Source organism: Siniperca chuatsi, linkage group LG13 (genome assembly GCF_020085105.1).
Source record: "Siniperca chuatsi isolate FFG_IHB_CAS linkage group LG13, ASM2008510v1, whole genome shotgun sequence".
In the NCBI taxonomy this organism is placed as follows: domain Eukaryota; kingdom Metazoa; phylum Chordata; class Actinopteri; order Centrarchiformes; family Sinipercidae; genus Siniperca; species Siniperca chuatsi.
Genome location: NC_058054.1, coordinates 22,858,903 through 22,881,795, shown reverse-complemented (window position 1 = coordinate 22,881,795; position 22,893 = coordinate 22,858,903). Strand labels below are relative to the sequence as shown.

General features: G+C 40.1%; 1 protein-coding gene across 1 annotated transcript in view; it reads right to left on the bottom strand.

Moving 5' to 3' along the window:
* Positions 1 to 22,893, bottom strand: part of LOC122886503 — a 132,805-nt gene that overhangs the window by 47,379 nt on the left and 62,533 nt on the right. The window contains 3 exon segments of the mRNA XM_044218798.1: positions 6,442 to 6,609; positions 10,311 to 10,430; positions 20,181 to 20,475. Of these exon segments, the coding sequence (XP_044074733.1) occupies positions 6,442 to 6,609; positions 10,311 to 10,430; positions 20,181 to 20,475 (583 nt within the window).

Here is a 22,893-nt window from a genome sequence, read left to right as displayed (position 1 = left end):
ATCTACTGAATGGGCATGATGAGAATAAACTGCATCAATGTGGAAGAAGTTCTGCAGATTTATTAACAACCCAAGGACTTTGCTGAATGTATTTCAACAGCCTGATTGTAATGTAATGAGCTTCTTTATTGTACTTGAGGATGTGGTAAGATTCAAAGGTTTCGTGAAGAGGTAATCAATAACAACTTCATTTTTATGCATTAAACTTCGAAATACAGAAAACAATCCCATCATATGGTTCATTTCCATGCTTTTTCTGAAGCTTTCAGCCATATCACAGTCTTCTTTAGCAGATGTTTGTTCTGTTGCCATGGAGACGTATCAAGTCATCTATTAGTCTTCATCAGTGGATGGAGCAAACTCCATCCACTTATGAAGAGGCAAGTAAATGGATGTTGGATTTGGATTGCTTTCTCAAACTAAGGTCAAGGATGAACTTTTATGCTGAACTCACAAACCAACACGAATAAGACGTCCTAAAGAAGAAGGCCACCGGTTACAGGGAACCTACAGTAGGGACCTCTTCCACAATGTACAAAGCCTGAGTTGACTATTAACAAACAAACCGTTCAAATAAGCCAGTTACTTGAAGAAAGCCTGGGACATGAGAAATAAATTAGCTTTAATTACCTTTATAAGGTATAAGGGATAAACTTTAGGCTTGCTGCATTTTGATATCTTTCTTTTGTTATTCGGTGTACAATGTATTAGAAAGTTTGTGCATTAATATATGTCATTTTAAAGTATATATAAGAACACATAATGTTGTAGCTGATTTTTTTCTTTTGGTTTTGTATATGCTACTGGAAGATGTTTGTCATATATATATATATATATATATATATATGTTGATATAGTGATGTCTTGTAATCCCATGTGAGACAAGCTAAGTGAGACACTTAAATAAAAACTAACTGACGAACTAACTATACTCATTTGATCTTAACTCAGTTATTTATATTGTGTAGCTCATCAATATGTGTGTGTATTATAAGCAAATTAACTGATTATCCTAAACCAGAGGAATAATGATAAGATTAACATTGGTGCTTGTGTTTATGATATGTCACATTGCTTCTCATGCAACAGGAAGAACTGGGTCATGTTTATTTTTATGTTTTCAGATGTGAAAAACACACCTTTGTTTCTTCTTTGTTTAAGCTGTCTGCTTAGCGTTTCCTCAGGTGTCAAAGTAGAAATTGCTGTAACTACAAGGAAATATTTGTATTAAATTTTGGTACCATATATAAAGATGTGAGAAATAAAGTGTAGAAAAAAGAGAATATTGGGTAATGATGGATGACATGTTTGCTTCTTTTGTTGATATGATATTTAATGGAAAATATAATCTGTGGTACATCTAATAAATAACATTTTTTGTAATAATGTCAATATTCTCCATGCATCGTAGCATTCCAGACAAGTTATCCTCCTTAAGAGACATGTTATCCTCCTAAATAACCTACTTTCCAGAGTGGTTAGAATAAAAAAGTTGTTCTTTATGTTAAATTAAGTGGTCATCTTATTTTTAGGTACACTTCCAGCCAATGCTCCAGCCTCTATTTCAATTTATCCCAAAGAGAATTCAGCTGTGGAGTACACACAGCCATAAATTATTCAGCTACAGTAAACATGAAAAAACATGTCTAAATAAATGACTACAAGGGTATGTAATTTCACATCAGTCCAACAACAACACTATGGCCCTACTACAAAGCTATATGATGTTGTGGATGTCCCATCATCTTAATTTCCTTATGGATTACCAGAGGAGCAGAAAGGCATCTACTATGCCTATCCTGAAGCTTTGTAACAGGAAGTTGATCATTTGAGATGTGATTTGATACCCAACACTTGTTTACTCTCATGTATTCCACACTGCACTACCATAATTAAGAGCTTAATCAGGTAAGGAGTTGATGTGGAATGACACTGTAATAGAAACTCCCCTTTATCACAATTTTTTACATCCATTTGCCTTGTTAACCACCAGTTTTAGGGGAGCGGTGGGAAACAAAATGTATCTGTTCAAAATCTGACATGTTCTCATGGAAAAACCGTCCCGCTGAGAAATATGTACTCTAGTGAGTATTAATGTGAATACAGCAGGGAAATATCAAGAGACCAATGATATTTCTGGGATAAAGACTTCAAATCATCTTTGAATAATTTTCAGCAAGATACTAAAAATGATTACTTTGTGTGTCTAAATATTATTTGTCACCTTAAAATGTTCAAAAAGCGCTGCTACCTTTCATTTGATATGGATGAAAATAAAATTAAAGCTTTTCTTGCACCAAGGAATGCAGAGCGAAATCATCAAAAAACACGTTGCTGTCCAAATACATTTGGAGCACAGTGTATGCCATTTGATAATGAGACCCAAAGGAAAGTGTGGTTGGAGCATTATGTTTGCCAATGAAGATATGAAAATATCCCACATTTTTCACTTATCACTTAACCAAAAAACAACTACAATCTGTACGGTAGTCTACTTTCCCTCTGCTATACTGCCTCCTCCGGGCATAAGAAATCCCCTGACAGCATTCAAAACCGTACACACAACAAACCCACTTAGTTCCTGGAATCATGTTTTGGATAGGGAGAAATTCTAGGGCACTGTGAAAAGACAAGCCCACAAAGCAGAACCTGTTTTTTCTTCTTGTTAAGGCTGTAATGTACAGCCGATACCTGGTTCGTACGCTCCAATGTAATCCTCTCACTCTGGTAAATGCCACAAGGAATAAGCAGTGTTCACCTTGGGAGACGCGGGGGCCGGATTTTGAGGGTGTCTTTTTAAAAGCCTGGGTGTGTAATTGAGTAGAGCGGCGGGGTGGCTGGCTTTGATGGTGTTCGCGCAAGCACAAGGGAGCGTGAGTGCGTGAGGGAACACACAGAAAAAAAGGCAAGCAGAGGATCAGGGATACACACAGACATACACACACAAACACACACACACAGAAACTCCGGGTGTAGGCTAACATCACTGCATTCAATAAAGTACATACATGGCAGGGTGTCAGCAGGCCTAGTAGAGGCAACAGCCAGAAGGTTTGGTAGACTGTGAGGTTTCAAAGCAGCCATCACCCAGACAGATCAGAATGAGACCAGTTTTCCTCCAAGAAGCCCTCAGTGCAGCCCACTCCAAAACACCAGCTTTGATGGGGGTTCAACTCGACCAGCAATCCTCCCACCCCAGGACATCCATCCATCCATTTTCTACCGCTTGGTCCCCGTTAGGGGTCGCGGGTGACTGGAGCCTATCCCAGTGACTTCGGGCCTTAGGCAGGGCACACCCTGGACAGTGGCCAACCTGTCGCAGGGGCGAACACAGACACAGACAAGGACAGACAACCATTCACTCACACATTCATTCAATACGGGCAATTTAGAGTTATCAATTAACCTACACATGCATGTCTTTGGACGGTGGGAGGAAGCCGGAGAACCCGGAGAGAACCCACGGTAACACAGGGAGGACATGCAGACTCCACCCAGAGAGATTGTGTGATGTTGGTCCGGTCCGGGAATCGAACCCACGAACCCACGATCTCCTTATTGGGAGGCAGGAGCTGTAGCCGCTCTGCCACCGTGCACCCCCCCCCAGGACATCATTAGTTAAATTTTGGCGTGCTCTATTGGACTCCAATTTGAGTTTTTAATATGGACACATGGACATTTCAGGCAAGACGCCCTTCTTCAGCGTGCATTCTGGCAATTTCACGAGATTCAGGATTTAAAGTATAACTTACATAAGTAGCAGTGTCTTAACAAGCTGTAGGAGATGAAAGTTTTAGTCGCCTACAGTTGATTTGGGCAGCTAGAAGGACAATGACTGTTGCAGACAAATATATCCAGCGGATCCATTAATTCTGAGTTGGCCAAACAACTAGAAGAAACTCTTGGTTGTCTGGTCCATACAGTATGTTGCATAATATGTATGATGGTGTTTCTACCACCGGTTTTTAAAGCTGGTTTTGTTGAATGCACACCACTCATCTTATGTTTAAAGAAATAGACAGAGGGCTGTGTCCTTTTGCTGTTCAAAAGCACCAACAGAGTGGGGGTTCTTGCTTTAGAAAAATGGTGGAGGTCAGAGGTTTTCAAACTATGAAGTGCACCTCCCCAGGGGGAGAGTTGCAGGGGAGCAAAGATACTGTGTGAGGTGAAAGGGACAGGTGCATGCCAGTGTTCTAAAACCAACTGGAGGTTAATGATTGTAGTTTGGCTGCTGATTTGGTTCGCTTATCACCACAGTCGGCAGTTGGAGCTGCAGCAGCAACTGTGACACACAACTTTAACGGTAATTTAAAACCCTTAGTGCCAGCAGTAATTTGCGTCATAATTCATACTCCTTCTCAGAGTCATAACTCAGATCTGAACACAGATACACATAGGTTTAGATTCACTGTGTCATACACTTTCTCAGGATATCAGTATATCCATCACAAATAAATGTCCATAAATCCACGTAGAAATCATAGAAAAAAGACGATGCTTGCAACCTGCCTGAGATCATCATGTGTTAAAGTTTTCTTCAGTATCAAAGTAAACCAGTAATAATTGTATAGTCTATGGTACATCCATGGGTTGCAAACAGAAACTGATAATAGCTTTGAAAATCCCTAATCTAGGTGATTGCAACATGTCAGTTTTGGACAGGTAGCTAGCAGCTAGCTCGGTAGTTGCCGGGTGTAAATACATGTAATTTAACAGACAGCTGGTGGACAGAGTTGTTTGAAACTCACGTTAAGCTTTAAAGCAACTCTTTATTTTCAGCTCACAATCTTCAAAGATCTCAAACTGGACCTCTGGGAGTCAGAGAAGCAATCAGTTCTGTCTGTGAAGCTAATGTCAATGTTAGCTTAAGTAGCTAAAGTGCAGAGCTGTCAGTATTATGGTCGTCAGTCAGTGGTTATAAATTTGTCTGACATGAATTAGTTTAGTTCTATTTTATCATAAAACAATGTACTCTACAGATAACACACATTAATAACGACAAACTAGCAGTTTAACTGGCCAAATATGTAGCTGTTAGCCAATAAATAAAACACCACTTTTAAATATGATTATATTTGAATATTTTTCGAGTCATTTTAAGTATACTACAAAATATGTGAGCTATAGAAAACTAGCCAAGTCTACTTAGATGTTGGCTTTTCTGGCTGGTTTGAACCCTGAGAGGATGTCAACAACAAGCCACTGCATTAGATTATCTGCTTCTATTCATGTGGAACAAAAATGATTTGTGATTATGTTACAAACTTATCTTGTTTAAAACTATGTAGACTTGAGTTCAATTATTACTTTTCCCTGAAATACATGCTATACCAATTGTCATTTAAATTTCAGTAATACTTTGATACAAAAGTAAGTTATCTTTCCCATCAGTCCCTCTAAAAATCCAAATGAAGTGTAATGGTACAAAAGCTATATAGTCCAGCTTCAACTTTCTTCACTTTAATTGGAATAAGGTCAGCAATTATCTTGGAAGAGACGGAGCTTGCTTTGATGAGAAATGGCAGAAAGGATGACATTAAGCAAAGGATGACAAGAGCACTGGCCATCACGGCCGTTTGGTTCCTACCCATTCACAGGAGGACTAACTGGCTTGTCCTTTTGAAGGTAATAAAGGACACACCTACCAATTTTGGAGGTATAACAAGACACATCAGTCATACAGCTACACAGGACATAAACCTTTTCCATCTATCCGTTGCACTAAAATTAACTCAATGATCGCAAACAGTGAAATTAAGTTAAATGTTATCAAAGAGTTATTTAGGAAGCCGATTAGGTTGGCCTGAATAGAGGTGCTGTCGGATTATTTCCTATAATCTGAAAGTACGGCTGGAGTTGGAAATAGTAGCTGAACTATCATTGCAGAAGCGAGTGAAATCCATGACTGAATGTTTGATGAGGCACTTTGCAGCCCTGCAGGAGTCTCCTCTGCCTGACTGCTGCTGTGAAAATCCTGACAGGACCTGCAGGTCAAAAAGGTCTGAGAACTCTTTTGCCTTCTGGTGCAAAACAAACACTGTGTTTCTGCTGTTATGCAGCCTAGTGTTTTCTCATAGTGTTTTCCATATAATGAGAAAAAAAGTTAAGTAATTAAAAGTAATTTTTGCTACTATACAATGACTGACAGCTCACTTGATTGACTGCATTGTTCTAATGAGGTGAAGCCCTACACCAAGCTGCGTAAAACAAACCGCAATGAAGTATTTGCAAACAGTGTTAGACTCTTGCATGGTGAGTGTGTGTATGTGTGGTTGGGGGTGAGGTGGGAGATAGTTCATACAATTACTGTACATATGTGTGCACACAGAAAGCGCAGCGTGTCAAACATGCAGGAATTTTTCTATTATGTTGTGCTGCCTGTCTATTCCTGGTAGTCATTCATTCCCTGTGGGTGGCTGCGTGAGCTGCTGAGTAACTCACTCTGGGTGAAGCGTGGAGGGTTGTCGTTGACGTCAGTGAGCCTGACAGTGACGGTGGTGGTCCCAGATAATCCACCCAGGTGCCCCCCCATGTCTTTAGCCTGAAGCACCACCAGGTACTGGTCCTGGGTCTCCCTGTCCATGTCGGGTACAGCCGTGCGCAGAATACCTAGGGAACACACACACACACACACACACAAGAGTAGCATCAGGGTGGGAATGAAGCATTTAAAGCCGGGAAAAATAAGGTTTTTACTGTGGCGAAATGGCACCAAATGACCATAATATATCTGTGTGGGACTAAAAGAGTTTTTTGATCAATATTTATAACTCAGTGATTACCAGGCACTGAACCTTCTGGCTTCCAAAATACGCTTTCTGGCCTGGGCTCTGTTTTGGAACAAAAGCTCCCTGCAAATTGGGATCTCAGCTCCAGCTCTATTCACATTTTTAACTACAGAGTGTCTTCTAAAGATAGAGTGGCATCACAACATCGTTTGTATCATGATAGATTATCTCTTCACCAAGCATTTGTAGGTACCACTTTCTAATAAGGCACACTTTATAATAGGTTTACAAGCTGTAACTAATGACATTTATTAATGCTTTGTGGATCACATGACATTTGTAATAATTACTTTTGGTCCAGCATGCCTTGCTTTGTCTCTCAGTCCAGCTCTTTAACTCATTAGTAATGCAATGTACAGTTCATTTGTTGACACCTTGACTTGATGGATTATTGTAATTTAAAAAGCCTTTAATAATGACTTATTAACAACATACCTGCAGCCCTGATGGCTGGTTATAAAGTGACAAACCTCTTGACCTTTTATCTGTCTAAGTCAGAGGCAACTGGATTAACTGCTTTTCAGTAGTAAAACAGCAAACCCAGTTGGCTTGAACAAGATACCCTAAGTGGTGGACAGAGAATCTTAATGGACACCATGACCTTTTATTAATGCTTTATTAACATTTAAAATCAGATCTGATTGCTCTTTCAAAACTGAGAATGTAATGGCCCTTTATTAAAGACTGCAGTTATACATGTTAATAAGTCATTAATAAAAAGGTCATGGGTTTCTTGCTTTCCAATAAGCCATTTAGCCTGCAGTTATAAATGTTAATAAGATATTATTATGGAGGCTGGTCCAGATGCTCTGCAGCTCCTTTCTGGAAGGTAACTGGTAAAACGAGGGGAGGAGGGGTCTGCCGATGAATTATAGAGATCCAAAGACAGAGAAAGTTACACTGCAGCCAAATTGACTTTTTTTTTTTTTTTACAACCTGGAAACCCAAAAGTTGTTCTTATGGCTTATTAGTCATAGAGATAGACCGGTAAATTAACTGATATTGGCTTATTGCAAACATATCATATATGTATATATCAGTGTACACGGTATATATTTTTAAAACTCTCAAATATCAATATTGTATCTGCCTCAGAAATCCAGTATCAGTCGGGCTATAATTACTGATTCATGAAGTAATAATAAATCATTCAGAAGCCATCAGTGACTCACATTAGTTACCCTTTATAAAGTATGCCTTATTAAAAAGTGGTGCCCACTTCTATTAGGTACTGGTGTTTACTCATCCTCATTGTGATAGTAGTACTATATTTTTACTTATGTACTTAATTCATGTAAACACAAACAGGCCGCTGTAAACGGTGCCACAAACTTGTCAGTGTTGTTAGCAGTTCCTCTGTCATCATCAAAGGTAATGAAGTCATCAAGTTGTTGCTGTGTAAAAACCCCATAGCTTCAGTTTTAGTAATTAAAAATGTTTTCACTCTAACTGACAGATGAAGTTCTTCTTAGACCTCTTGGGCTTTTGAAGCCCTTTCAAAACGGACAACGTCAAACTGCGTTGTCATCATGCGTTGACATGACTGCTTTTCCTGACAATCTGACAGCTTTCCTGACTTTTTGGAGACAGTTTCCATTTGACAGCGACAATATATTACTTAATGTCCCGTTAAAGGTGCACAGAAACACACACACACGCAGACAGACACACACACATATATATACAAACACAGATATGTGAAGAAGCTCATATGGGAAAGATAAATCACCCAATGCCGACATCCAGACATGCTAACAGAGCGTAAAATCTCATTCTGTATGTCACACTCTTTAACAGCACACCAAGACGCATCACTTACGCACATTCAACATCGATCACATCCTCTCTGTAAATGACCTCATTCTGCTACATATGATTGGATGTTGCACATCAACTGCTGGCTGCTCTCGCCCAACATCAGCCAAAACACCGGCCTGGATGACTTGGCAGCTCAAGGTGAATCACATTCAACGCGGGCTATTTTGAATGCTAACAAACATGCAGGAATATGTCTAGGTATCTGAGCAGAATTCATAAGCAAACAAACTGAATATATGATCAAATGTGCTCGCCTCCGAATGTTCATTTTTGAGTAAGACCTTTGGTGATGGAGCCAACGAGGAACGGGGTGATTGCAAAAGGGAGATAGAGAGCGGAGAGAAGAGGGGAGAAGAGAGCGGACGGGTTCAGAATACTAAAGCTTGTCTGATAGCACAGTGTCACGACAAATACACACTGGGTGGAATTCAGCTTAAATTCCCCAATTAACATTTCACAAAGCGCCGCAGCTCTCTTCACTTGTTGCAGAGGGTCCTCCCGTGTCAAAGCAATCACTTACTAAACATTGACATTCTATGAGCAAAACACAAGTATCGTCCACCTGTGACCCACGTGGGCAAAACAAACACTCACAAGCAGGCACATATTCCCACAGACAACAAAACCTAACAACTTCTGCAGCCTCATCGTGAGCTAAATGCTAAGTGTTTATATGCGCACTGTCAATCAAAACAGCATCTGAAGCATCAGACAGTCAGAGCTTCATTTCTGATTCCCCTCCAAGGTATGATGCTAAAAAAGTAACAATAATGAAATAAAATAAATAAATAAAGCACCCTCCACCCCCACCCTCCACTCAATAAAAACCTTTTTGCCCTTGGGTGACGTGTGTGAGACAGAGGCATATCGAGAGCACACACAGCAGACAGGTCCTTTGAGCCCCCCTGTAATCTGTCCTGTGTAATAGTTCACAAACCTTTGCTGACGTCTCTCTTTGAACACATGTCTTTTTGTTTTTGCTTCATCCAGAAATAATAACATTAGGCTGCTGCTGTGTTTTGTTCGACGCACACAGGCCCTGCCATCATGAATACATTTCTGCCAACTCATACTGGAATGAACCGGGGAGGGGGAACACTGGGAGAGGGGAGATGTGATGTGTGTGTGTGTGTGTGTGTGTGTGTGTGTGTGTGTGTGTGTGTGTGTGTGTGTGTGTGTGTGTGTAGTGCGTTTGAGAGGAGGGTGTTTGAGGAGGCACAAGAGGGAAAAGGGAAGTGAGAAAGATGGATGACTAAGTGTGACAAGAGAACGAGGGATGCACAAGGGGGGAAAAGTGCTAGTTTGAGTGTGTGTGTGTGTGTGTGTGTGTGTGTGTGTGTGCATGAATGTGTGTGAGTAACAGCGTGAAAGAGAGCAGAGATGGAAAAAAGAGAGAGATGAGTTTCTCTGTTTGCGCATGCAGCTCCACACATTCTCGGATGTTCAGCTCCACCTGTGTTTGCGCACTCACGCACACCTGCATGCACGCGTGTGTGGTATCGTGTCCGTCCACTCTCCCATGTTCATCACTGTATGTGTGCTCATTCACTTGTTTGCTCATACACTATGTGTGTTTGCACTTCAACATCTTGAGTATAGTTGCTTTCGTGCAGCGTGTGTGTGTAAGCTTTCCGACATCTGCGCATCTTCTACATTTCTCTCACACACACACACACACACACACAGATATATAAACACACTCACCTGTCTGGGGATCGACAGAGAAGTACTGTTGGCCCTGCACCAGTGTGTACACTAGCCTGGCGCTGTTCCCATAAGTCGGGTCATCAGCATCTGTCGCTGTCACCTGGATTATAGACGTGCCTGCAGGGAGGAGAGACGAGGAAGGAGGGAGGAAAGGAGGGAAATAAAGAGGAGAGGGCAGTGAGGTAGAATAGGGAAAGAAATAAGAGAGAGGAAGCAAAGAAGAAAGAGAAGAAGGAGAAAAGGAGGGGAAGGAAGAGGGAGGAAGAAAGGAAATAAACAGAAAGGGGAAAGAAAAAGAGAGAGACAGAGTCAAAACAAGGCAGAGCTGGAGCTAAGTGGACAGGATACAGCAGCACTTTAAGAGCATAAGAAAGCTTTATATCAAGTCAACCTCCACTCTCCTTTCCCACTCCTTCTTTTTCAATCTCTTTCCGACAGCAGTGTGACAAATTCTTTATTCGCCACCCACACGCACCCTCTGCCTCCTCTATCCTGCCTCTCACCTTCTCTCCCCCCCTCCCCCAATTCCTTCTGTCTCACTTCATTTCTCTTCATCTCCGTCTCCAATTCCCCTTAGCTCCCTCTCTCAATCGGACCGTCTGTCTCTTCAACGGCCTCCATCTCCCTCTCGCTCCCTTAAATCTTCTGCCTACCGCTCATTGAGTGTCAGTTTGCCAGGGATTTTTTGAAATTGTTGGCGAAATATGGAAATATATGAAATAGAGTATACATATACACATATGTATTCATATGTGTCTATATTTATACATAGGTGCAGGGAGAACGGCTATTCTCAGTGGGACTCGAGCCAGAAATAATAGGAGGAAGAAGGAGATTTATGGGAGCATCTGGTACTTTATTTCTGATCAAAGCCATGACACTATGGGAAAGATGAGTGGAGTGTGTGTGTGTGTGTGTGGGGGGGGACATGAGATCATCTGGTTGGTGAGCCACTACAGTTAAGAATCAGAGGGGTTACTGACAGATGGTAGATGTTCAGTCTGTAAATACTGCACCAGACAGAGCTCTAGAAGGAGAGAGAGAGAGAGAGAGAGTTGAAATAGCTTGTAATAGATTTTTAAGAGGTCAAATTTACCACCATTTCACAAATGAATACACATTCATCTCAGATTTATCTTGTGACACTTCAGAGGGGCCTGACCCCCAGATTGGGAACCACTGGACTAAACTACCTCATTGTGTATAGAGTAGTTAAAACTAGCTTCACCTCAACCAACTACACCAGTACAATGCTGCTTACGCATTTATCCATCAGTATTATCAGTCTTTTTCTGCAGAATGAGTCCTTTTAATTTTGAAAATACATTTTGCTGTAAAACTTTTGCACTTCTACGTGATTAGGTTTTGAATGCAGGACTTGTACTTATAATGGAGTATTTTTACACTGTATTATTGGTACTTTTACTTGAGTAACAGATCTGAGAACTTCTTCCACCGCTGTTACACAAAGTTTCTGTTGATTATGATGAGTTACTGTATTTACAATAGTAATGTCTGAGAAAGGCAAGAAACACACGCAGTCAGACGATCATGATGGTGTATATGAGAGTGTAGGCTGTACACCATGGGTATGGATGCACTGACTGTTGTACAATTGAGAGATCATTGTTCTGTTACTGTGATGTTTTTACCTTGTGAACATGTGTGTGTTTTGCTGGGAGAGACCAAAGCAAGTATATTCTTTTCTATTCTTAACAAGCCAGTTTAGACATCAATCATTTAAACCACTCTATTTGCCGGTAAAACCAACACGAGCGAACCTACAGTGTTGGTAATAAACCTTCATTGCACACCGTATTTTTTTTTACATGTTTTTTCAGATGGTTGGCCATTACTTTTAATCCAGGCTCAGTTTTTTTTTTTTTTTCCCAGTTGCCATTTCACACGTTTTCTTTCCAGCTAGAAAAAAGCTATTACAGCACTATCTGTACTTTCTGTTTTTATTTCAAAGAACTCCTTTGCCATACCAGCCTCGCTCACAGACTGACACCGACTACAAAGTGTCTGCAATTGAATCCCTTTATGTTTTAGTCTTTTTTTCCCCCTACAGATATTATAGATAAGTGCAGGGGGGCATATGTAGATAAGTAGACAGAAATGTTTCTTTTGACAGCAGTAGAAACTAATCAGACTTAGGGATCAAACAGTTTGACTCTGAGGTTGATGCAACAAGTGCAAGGCGGAGGCAAACCTATTGGTATGCAGCCTGCCAGCCGTGCTATACAGCCAGTCACACTCCACAAGGATCAAATATTCACACTGCCACGCATCCATCTGGAACGCATGTTCTTACCATAAGACATCTGTCCTCTGGTGAAAAGGAATAGGAATCGCTCCATGGTTTATATATATATATATAAAATATTGGATTTTAATATTCATACTCAAGGTTAAACTTTAAATGTGAGTCATTCTCTCAGAATGCGGATACACATCTGGCAAGATGTTTATACCCCGTCGAGTGAAACCAACACAAAACACTTTGCAGCACTTTGGCCCAGTTCCAGCGCACCTTGCATTACTGTCTCATTGCTGTAGATGAGACACCAGCTCCCCTCTCTCTCTCTCTCCCCCCCTCACCCTTAAATGTCTCATGTAACGAGTCTGTGATAGGATCCTCACAGCAGCAATATCTCCTCAGCCACGCGTACTGCGAAGCGCCTTGGTAAATATTGAATCGTCAAGTAAATATTGAATCCATGATTGACTGAACAACTCAATCTGAAGATTGAGCTGCTATGAGGAGCAGACACTCATACGGCAGCTGATAGGATTACTAAATAGTGCTCGTCTCCATCACCCACTCTCCTTGGGCCCTGCCTCGGCAGGCTGCTGGCAGGGTCATTATTCTAATCTGAATTAAACAATTCATTGCGGGTTGGGAGGGACCTTGATGTTTGGAAAAAACCTTTAAGAGGCAGATGGCGAGGACCTCAGGCCAAATTTGCTGAACTTTTTTAAACTAACCAGTTTAGGGCTGAATTACTTAAAATAATACCCTCTTTTCTGGCAAATTCTAAAGTTTTCCTGAAAGCTATTCTCCTTCTCCTTTTAAAAGGCAAGAGTGCTCCTCAAAGTACAACCCATTTTCAAGGGGCAAAGCAGAGTTTAAATGGAGATTAGAGTACTTTTTGTACATACAAACTGTTTCCTACAGGCACTCTGCAGTCATGCTCTGAATTACAATCTCAGACAGTTATTGTCACTCCAACATCTCACTGCAATATGAGTGCAACCCCCACCCCATCTCTGCCCTTACCTCTTATTTCATTCCTATTCCAAGCACTCCTGTCACATCGTACATGATCTTTCTACGGCCACAGAAATATTATCAGGTCAGATTTTTTTCAAAGTGGCAGATAATTTCATAACCCTCTATAATTTCTTTTTGAATTGGAAAAAGGGTAATTTCTCGTATTTGTATGCATTTGCACGCAGTTCTCCCACAACAGCTCAGCTTTCGAAGAATGACTGTTCTCGTGCATTTACTTGATAAACTGTATTGTTTTTTAGGAGGTAAACATTATCTAATACACAGACACTGCCATACATCAATGCCAACAGGAAACAGGACAGTGTTCAAAAACAGTGTTTCAAAACTGTACTCTCAGATTTACTGTAGATTTTGCTGTTCTACCAACTGAGGTATCCAGGGTCGACTTTTGATGGATTTTAAAGGTGTTTGCCCCGGAAACCCACTTTTCCTTTTTAACCACGAATGCCGTGGTGGCTGAATTTATTCATTTTGAAGAATGGACCATTTTTGCTACAATAAAAGCATTTCACAGTGTATTGCGTTACAAAATGAGGGCTCTCTCTTCCTCACACTGGGTGTGAGCACAAACATGGGGTGCAAGCGCAGGTGGGTGTGACCAGCTTAGTCTTGCAATTTTGATTCGCAGTGCAATGTGGGAAAAAAAAAACGTTGGAACTGTATGAATACATAATTAGTAGGCGGAATAGATTATTCTCAGGTGGAGTCAGGGCGGGTTTCGGTTATGGCCAATCACGTCGGCTCCTCATCCCGTTTAAAAGCGGCAGACATTTTCCTAATGAGCCGAGAGGAAAGTCCAGGCCGGTAGCTTTTCTCTGGAAAGAGCAGAGTCCCAAAGCAGCAACACAGAAAACACGACTCAAATATGAACAGACAGCATCCCTAATAGGTAGATTATGTCTTCTTTTTATGAAGTACAATACAAGCTGTTTCTATTTGTACTGTTCTTTGCTTATATTTTTGTATGCTCAAATGATTAAATATATTGTATTCAGTTTGTTATTTCTGTGTATTACTATACATTTACATGCACACAATCAAGCCACAACTGCAAATACTGAGATAAAAACAATAGTCTGTTTAAGCCACTTACACGATTACATAACCTGGGAGCGCCCCATAATAATAATAACCATATAATCATTATAATAAGACAAACTGTTTGGCCTGTGCATAATTACAAGCTGCACATCTCTTAAATTAGAGACTGCAGATGGAATGTATGTACTGTATCATTCCTGCTGCTGCATGATGGCTACAGCTATTTAATCAACAAAAGGGAAAGGCCTCATACATCCTACAAACAGCTGTGGTGACAGTATTATTAAAAATCAAACATTAATCTAACCCATTACAGATTCTGCCTGCATTGCACTTAAAGTGTGCTCCCATTTGCATTCGATTTGGGGGTTTTTTGGAGAGGTCTGTGTGCGCCAGCTCCAGCCATGAAATTGCATCTCTGTCTGGTCTGAGCAGGTGAAAACAGAGATGCAATTTCATGCCAAAAAGAGTAATAAAATTGAACAGCACTGCCTGACCTGCCTGCGCCCAACTAAAAGTGGAGGCCAAGTGCATTTGAGCACTCATATAAAACTTCTACAAAAGGCACATAAGATGAATCATTTGCATGTGCTTTCAAAATAAATTTACACTTTATGTTTCATAAAAGTCAGTTTAACACCATATATCTACATCAAACTCTTTTTTTATGAGACTGTTAAAGGTGAGCATGTGGCCTACATATAAAGAAACTATAGCAGTACAAATGTCCTTCACTTTGTGTCACTTTTAGCTTATAACTGCACTGAAGGCCCTTTAGAAACTATATCTAGGTGTTATCTGAAATGGGCACCCAGGAGTCCCCACAGCCTTGTACTCTGGCTCGAGCTACATGGACACAAAGCCCCGTTGAAACTATGCAGAGGGGAATATTTCACTTCTCTCCCTCTTGTACCTGCCAGCCAGTTTGTCAGATTTCTAACATTAGTAAATGCTTGCAGAGTGGCTCTCAGAGTGCCTTGGACTTTGGAAAAGTCTACAAGCCTAACAGAGAAACACAGCAAAGATCAAATAAGCCTCTTATTAACATCTCATGTGGACTTGCATCACTGAGTTGTTCGTTGATTAGACCTAGAACAAGTTAATCTCTGTTTTTACTTAATTATATTTCAGTATATTAATTGCTATAATTTGGCAACCGCTCGAGGCATAAGATGTTGCTTGTTTTGAATACGATATCGGTTTGGCTCAATAAAATGAATCTGTCAAGACAACAGTTTAAAATTGAATTGAATTTTACTGAATGCAAACCAGCCAAAATGTTGGCCCATTTCATTTTATAGATGAAATCTTACCTGTGTGTGTGTGTATAACTTAACCTTGGTTATAAGCCATAGTGTTGTTGATGAAAATGTACTTGATGCTATATTGTTAGCAATCTTTATGTGCTTGTGATAATTTACCATAGAGTTTAGCAATGTGAGAATAGAAGACCTAAGGGTGGTAGCCTAATTATTATTATTATTATTGTTGTTTGTTTACATGAGTGGTCATATCCCTCTATTTATGTTTGCTTGCTGCATTAAAGCCCTTTGAACTTCAAATCTTAAGCATTTTTCAATAACTTTAAATATTCATGAATAAATAAGCAAAATTGCCTTAAGGTATTATTTATTTATCAGTTAAGAGTTTAACAGACAAAAACGGAGTGAGTGTGGTTTGATCAGATTTGACTGTAACCAAACAACCCGCCAACTGTCATCAGATTCTCCTTCAAATGTTGCAAAACCCTGATTGGTTCATAGAAGTACGCGACATCACCTTGTTCCAACTGAGCCCTGCCTACTTCAAACCGATGAGAAGGGCACAGAGAAAAAAGAAATACAGAAATCTTTCACCTGAAATAACCTAAACTGTTCAGGATCCCATATCCACATTGTAAGAAGCAGTTTGAGAGTTTTCAGGGACTTTGAAGTTTATTAAGAAACAATTGAATAATTCAGAACTTTTAATCTCATTTTATGTTGAACAGGTGAGAAGAGTAGGCTATGTTTATTTTGTGACACATAAAAGTGATAAAAAATTCATGCAAATGTGGAGCAGTGACGGCATCGTGGAGATTTGTTGCGTTTGCTGTGACCACAGCGTGGTGATACGCAACACGAATAAAAACCAACAGCTTTGGAGAACAAAATTCAGGAATTCTTTTTATCAGCTGGAGTGAGCTCTGCGAAGTTGTTTTGCTATTAGATGCAGTGTGCAGACTCCATCTTTAGTTGTAAATAAACTCTCCCTCACTCAGCTTTGTATTCTGAATGTATTGAATCTATTGTTTTGCATTGAACCTACTAAAGTGTAGCAAGTTTTCCCACCATACAAAACCATTTAAGAATTAATTTTGATGAAGGCTAAAAAGACTATGCACAAAATGGTAATACATTGTGAATGGAATCCTGGCAGGCAGTAATGTTATGGCAGTGCTGTGTTGTATAATGGCTGTATAGCTGCAGCTGTCAAAACCTCATATTGAAGACATAAGGCTACATTCATTTAATTGGAAAAACAACTATTTTCCAATAATATATAACACTGATATTTACTCTCAGAGGTGATATTGATCAAAATATAAAGACAGCACCAAAATGTATATATTGTCACATTGTCTATTAAAAAACGCCCAAGACAATATCCAATAACTGGCTGTAACTCACTCACTTGCACCAAGCTTTTTTTTACATGGTATGCTCACACAAAGGTAATACATGATGGTGACTTTACACCACTTTGCACCAGAAAGAAAGGGTAGGTTTCCCTGAATCGTATGTTATATAATGCTGTGTTCACACTACCGGCGACTAACCATCAGGCTACAACTCATTTTCAATGGAAGCCTGGCGACATGACGCTACAAACACTTGTCGTTGGGTGACGGGCGTGACGCACTATCAAAATCAAAGCTGAGCTGGCCTCAACTTTTTTCACTCTGTTCCGTTCTGTCTAAAGAAATGAAAGAAAAACATATTCTTGCTGTTAGCCAGTTCCCAGTGCTATTTAACCCTACCCTTTTTTTTTTTTTTTTTTTTTTTTTTTACCACAACATAACACAACACACAACAAAAATAAATGCACCTTGGCAGAGGCTGGCTACGGGAGCACCAGGTATGTAATGTGCATTTTTAAACGCACAATACCTAGCTGTGGTCCTGTGTTATTTAGCTAAGTTAGCTGACACTATGCTACGTCAACGAGCGAGTGAGCAACACTTCAACGGCGACATGGAGACATTGCAGCCGGCCACTCTTGGCCGCTTTGTAACTTTGGCGGCAGTAGTGTGAACACAGCATGATACAACACTTGATACTGACTCAAAGAATAAACTCAGAATTGGCAAAAAATATAAAACTATGTCCAGGCGTTTCTTTGTCTATGTAGGTTCAAGAGGGTTAACATACTCTTGTGCTTTTCATAATAGGTGTTTATATTACAGTTCATATAAGGGAGGATTTACATTTCCAACACTCCATTATTGGTTTAATTTAGCTGACAATAATTGATATGCTGTATTTTTCAATATTTCACATTCTTCTTGGTGTAAGAGACGTTTTTGTGCAGGCTATACAGACTACCAATTCAAAGCTACTGAATAAAATACCTTCAGACAATTCATCCCACTGAGATAGAAATAATAAAACACACTGTCTAGCTGTGGTCAAGTGGGACATCCATCATTTTGAAGCTTGACAGCAGTGACTGGCTGGTGCTTTATTCTGATTAAACAGCAAAGCAATAAAATGCTACAGCCTTAGTTTATATACAGAATGTAACTTCAATAACCCGCTCAAACAAGGTAAGTTCTTATCCCAGCTATTAAAATTATTTTTTTATCATTTCTGCTCTCATTACTCAATCACAGTGGAGAAAGGACATGAAAGATGAGATAAAGCAAAGTGTGTGACATGTAACAAAGATTCCAGGCCAAATTTGGTCCGTCAGCCAAATGAGCAACCAGAAAACCTCCACAAATCCAGGATTGTAATTATGTTACCTCATGTTAAGCTTTGCACTGGTCAAACTATAATAACAGTACCTCCATGTTGCCTTCTGGTCTAAGGATTAAACGTTATCATCTTTCTATCATGAAAAATGTTACAATTCACTGCTGTCTGCATGGCAGATGGCATTGCGATAGCAATTTATTCATGTTATGACTGTGGGAAAGATGCGACAAATTGGGTTTCTGTGGACTACTGAGCAAGTCAGATCACAGCAGAAAGTTCAGGTGATCATATTAAGGGACAGCTTTGAGCAGCTTCCCTTGCAGATAAAACTAGTTTATGTACAAGAATTAATTTTTTGGTGGGTACAAGGATATAGGAGTTAGAAAACTGAAACTGAAAAGTGTGTTCTCTACTGTGGACAATATTGGACTACAAAGTGTTCAATATTAAATGATTAAATAAGACATACTGTAATGAAATAAACAATCATATGAATACATAAAGTACAATATAGTGCAAAACCAATAAATTATTAAATAACTGAACTCATTTAAAACTCCATTCATTATTTTGAAATTGTAATTCATCATCCTTTTTTTCAAATGAACCGAGTTTTATCGGAGTTCATTATTTTTTCAACATGCCCTTTTTTTTTTAATTATGTTTTTATTTCATGATGGCATTTTTCTTAATGTCACTTTTCAGTGTCACCTTTCAGCCAATCACACGCACCCTCAACCTGGCAGCAGGCTAACCAGCTGCCAGCAAGCTAGCTAGATCCATTTGGCAACAACAATTTGGCTGTGTCCAAAATCACTCCCTATTTATTATATAGTGCACTATATTTATTGTCTGCCATTTAATTTGAGTGTCCAAATTCAGTGTCGTATTAATGCATTATATAGTGCCCTCATTTGCACAATGGAACAAAAAAGTAGGGTCCATGGCATGGACACTATTTTTTGCTAACAATCCCACACGGCAATGCGTCACATTTAATAGATGTGAAAATTATAGTTGTGTGACATGTCGCCTGGGAGTGATGACGCAAAAGTATTATGAAGCTGACTGTAAGTGCCTGATATCTCAATTTACTGTACATTATAAAGTAAACTACTGTCAGGAGTAGCGAATGAGTGAATGAGGGAGTGATCTCCTATAACCTCTGTGTCTTTGCTCTTCAGAGTTCTCTGAGAACATCTTTAGAATCAATCCCTAAGAAAAATGCCATAATGAAATAAACAAAAAGACCTTTTGAAATATAACATTCTAGAATAAAATTTAAATAAAATAAATAAATGATAACAATAAATAATAAAACAACTAATATTTCATAATAAATAGCTATAGTTTTCACAATAACACGTTTTGCATTAATATTTTAATTTATTAAATTATTTCACAATTTATTGGGTCATTTATATGTTTTACTTTATTTATTCATATGATTAATTATTTCATGACTCGTAATAATTTATTAAATATTGAACACTTTGGGGCTCCATACTCTCCTCTTCCTTGGACCCTCAATAACTCCTAAACCCACCCTCCCACTGCCCACCCTACTTCCAGTACCTATATTTGCCATCTCAGGCACGATGGCGCTGTAGGGGCCTTCGTCAAAGATAGGCGGGTTGTCGTTGATGTCCTGCACCCGAATTATGAACTGTGACGAGGGCTCCAGGGCACGGTCCGTTTGCCTGTCGGTAGCTGTGGCGACGAGACGGTACTCGTCCTTCTCCTCACGGTCCAGTGGCTTGGTGACGTGGATGTTACCAGTCTTCTCATCTATCACAAAGACCGATCCCGCCCCCTCGCCTCGCAGTACATACTTCGTGCGTCCATCATTCCTGTCCATGTCGGTGTGGAGCTAGGTGAGAGTGGATGGGAAGAGGGGTAAAGAGACAAAATGGAAGAAAGAGGAAACAGAAAGTGGAAGGATGCGAGTGGTAAGGACAGACGGGAACATAAAGGGTGGGGAAGAAAGACAAGAGTAAACACCAGTTAAAAATTAAGTTTGTTTTTTTTTAGACAGGCAGCGAAGACAAAACAAGCAGATTATCCTCTGCATGCCTCCAGGATATAATGAATTTAAACAGAGGCAGACAAAAGAAATACACACAATACCTCCCTCTCTCACACACACACACACTTCCCTGCCATTGTACTGTGTCTCATCTCTCTATTCCTGCAGTATGAGCAGTTATAAACCAGGATCTCCTTAATCTCAATGATATCCAGAACACATACTCTCCTGCTCACTCTTAAAGCCTCTTTTCACTTCCCAGCAGCTGTGGACAGCAAGAGCTTACTAGTCTGTGCACATGCAGTGCCCTGGTTATTTAATGAAAGCACCAAATCAAAGGAATAATAAACAGTAGGCCAATCAATTATTCCCTAACTAATAGGTGAGTTATGAAGGAGAGCGGGGGGGTGCATGGCAGTGGGACATGCTGTATCGATCACAGCCCTATGTTGAGCTTTATTGGATCAGCGCCTGGCGGGATGGCAGAGCAGCGGAGCGACCAGCGTCCTCTCATGCAGGGAGAGGTGATATCAGGGAAGGCTCCACACTGTCCTCCGTCCCCGACGAAAGAGACACGCCAGCGGGATGTGCCCAGCACATCAAGATTCAATCTCATTACCCCGCACCTACGTGGATTGAATAGCAACTGTGACCAAAGAAAAGTGCTAAATTAGCCTCCACTCGCAAGAAAGTGTGACATTTTGACTTTAGACAGAGAAGAGCTGAGAGCCGGCAGGGGAGGGAATGGGGGTTTAGCTCAGGAAAGCATTGTTGCGTGGCACAGCTAAGCACATTTGTGAAATTAAATGAGAATGGATACTGCGAATCGAAATGTTCATTTACTTTGAGGATCGCCATTTTTCAAGGGGGGAAATAGCACGGATATGCCAGCCTTCCGGGGGGTAAACGATAAGTACGGATGTTGACAAGGTTGTTTGTAGCTGAGAAGGCAATCATAAGTTCAGACGCTCTGAGAGTTGAAAGCAAAACTGTGTGAACAATTTGGCATGAACTCAAAAGTTAAACAACACTTCACCTTCAAAAGATCCCTTTATTTAAATGACAATGCAAATTGCAAAATCTGAAAGTATAGAGAGTGTTGTGTGAGAGCAGTATGCACTTAGGAAACTAGAGACAGGCCTACTGCTGTTCTGAAGTCTGTTCTCTATATCCATGCACCCTGTAATGTAACTGAGGGGGGTTATCTTTCATCAGCTATCCTACAATTAGCTCACCCCTGTAAGGTTTAAAATGAGCTGTGAAAACGTTGTTTGTTCCTTCATAAAGGAGGCTGTGGTCAGCTTGGATTCATGGCGCGTGTCACATCGTGACGTGTCTTGCAGAAAAAAGTATCAAAAACTCAAACCACTGCTGCAAAACCAAGTCTCAATATAGTTTAAACACACTACTTTTATGTCATAGCTCATGCAAACTCTTCCGAGCTGAGGAGCAGGTGTGTGTGTGTGCAATCATTAGAGTTCTACTTTTCCATCGGTCAGACCGTAGAGCGCGAGCTTTGCTAAGGAAGCTGTGTATTTAACCATTTAGGTAAAACATACTTATCGCACAGACACAGGATAGAGGGCTAAATTATGATGATTATGGTGAGTTGGACATTTTCTATTGACATTTGGATATTTTGTCCAGTGTGAAGACTCATTAGCGAATCATTTTAATGTGTCATCACATAACTTCTCAATATAGACTTGTCATGGCAACAGCTTATTATTTTTGCACTTTTTGGCCCATTTTCAATGCCCACCTGCTCAAAACCTCTATAGCTCAATATTTTTTCCCAGCAGACATTTGACTTGTCAAGTAGGAAAAGCATAGGTATTACTAATAACAGTAACAATGGCTCCGTTCTATTCAAATGCTACAGTAAGTCATGACAGTGTGACAGTGAGCCAACATGCACAATACCAGGACCCTGAAACTGAAGCTGCTAAATGGAATTCTGCCATCATTAACTGTATTATTTACACCTGTGCTTTTCCTACTGTGACATGTCAAAATGAGCAACCACGCCATAACCATCCTGTCCAGCAGCTGTCCCCACCTCTTTCTACCTTCCTCAGTCATGTGATCAGCACCTGCCTGCACACCTGCCCCTCATTCCCCTTAGCAGACATTCGTTCCTGCATTATTTTACTTGTCTGCCTATTTAATATTGATGGCACTTATAAGACCTGGCCATGTAAATTCAAATAATAATTCAAAGACAGACTGCATTGATACATGGCATCCACATGGATCTCAGAT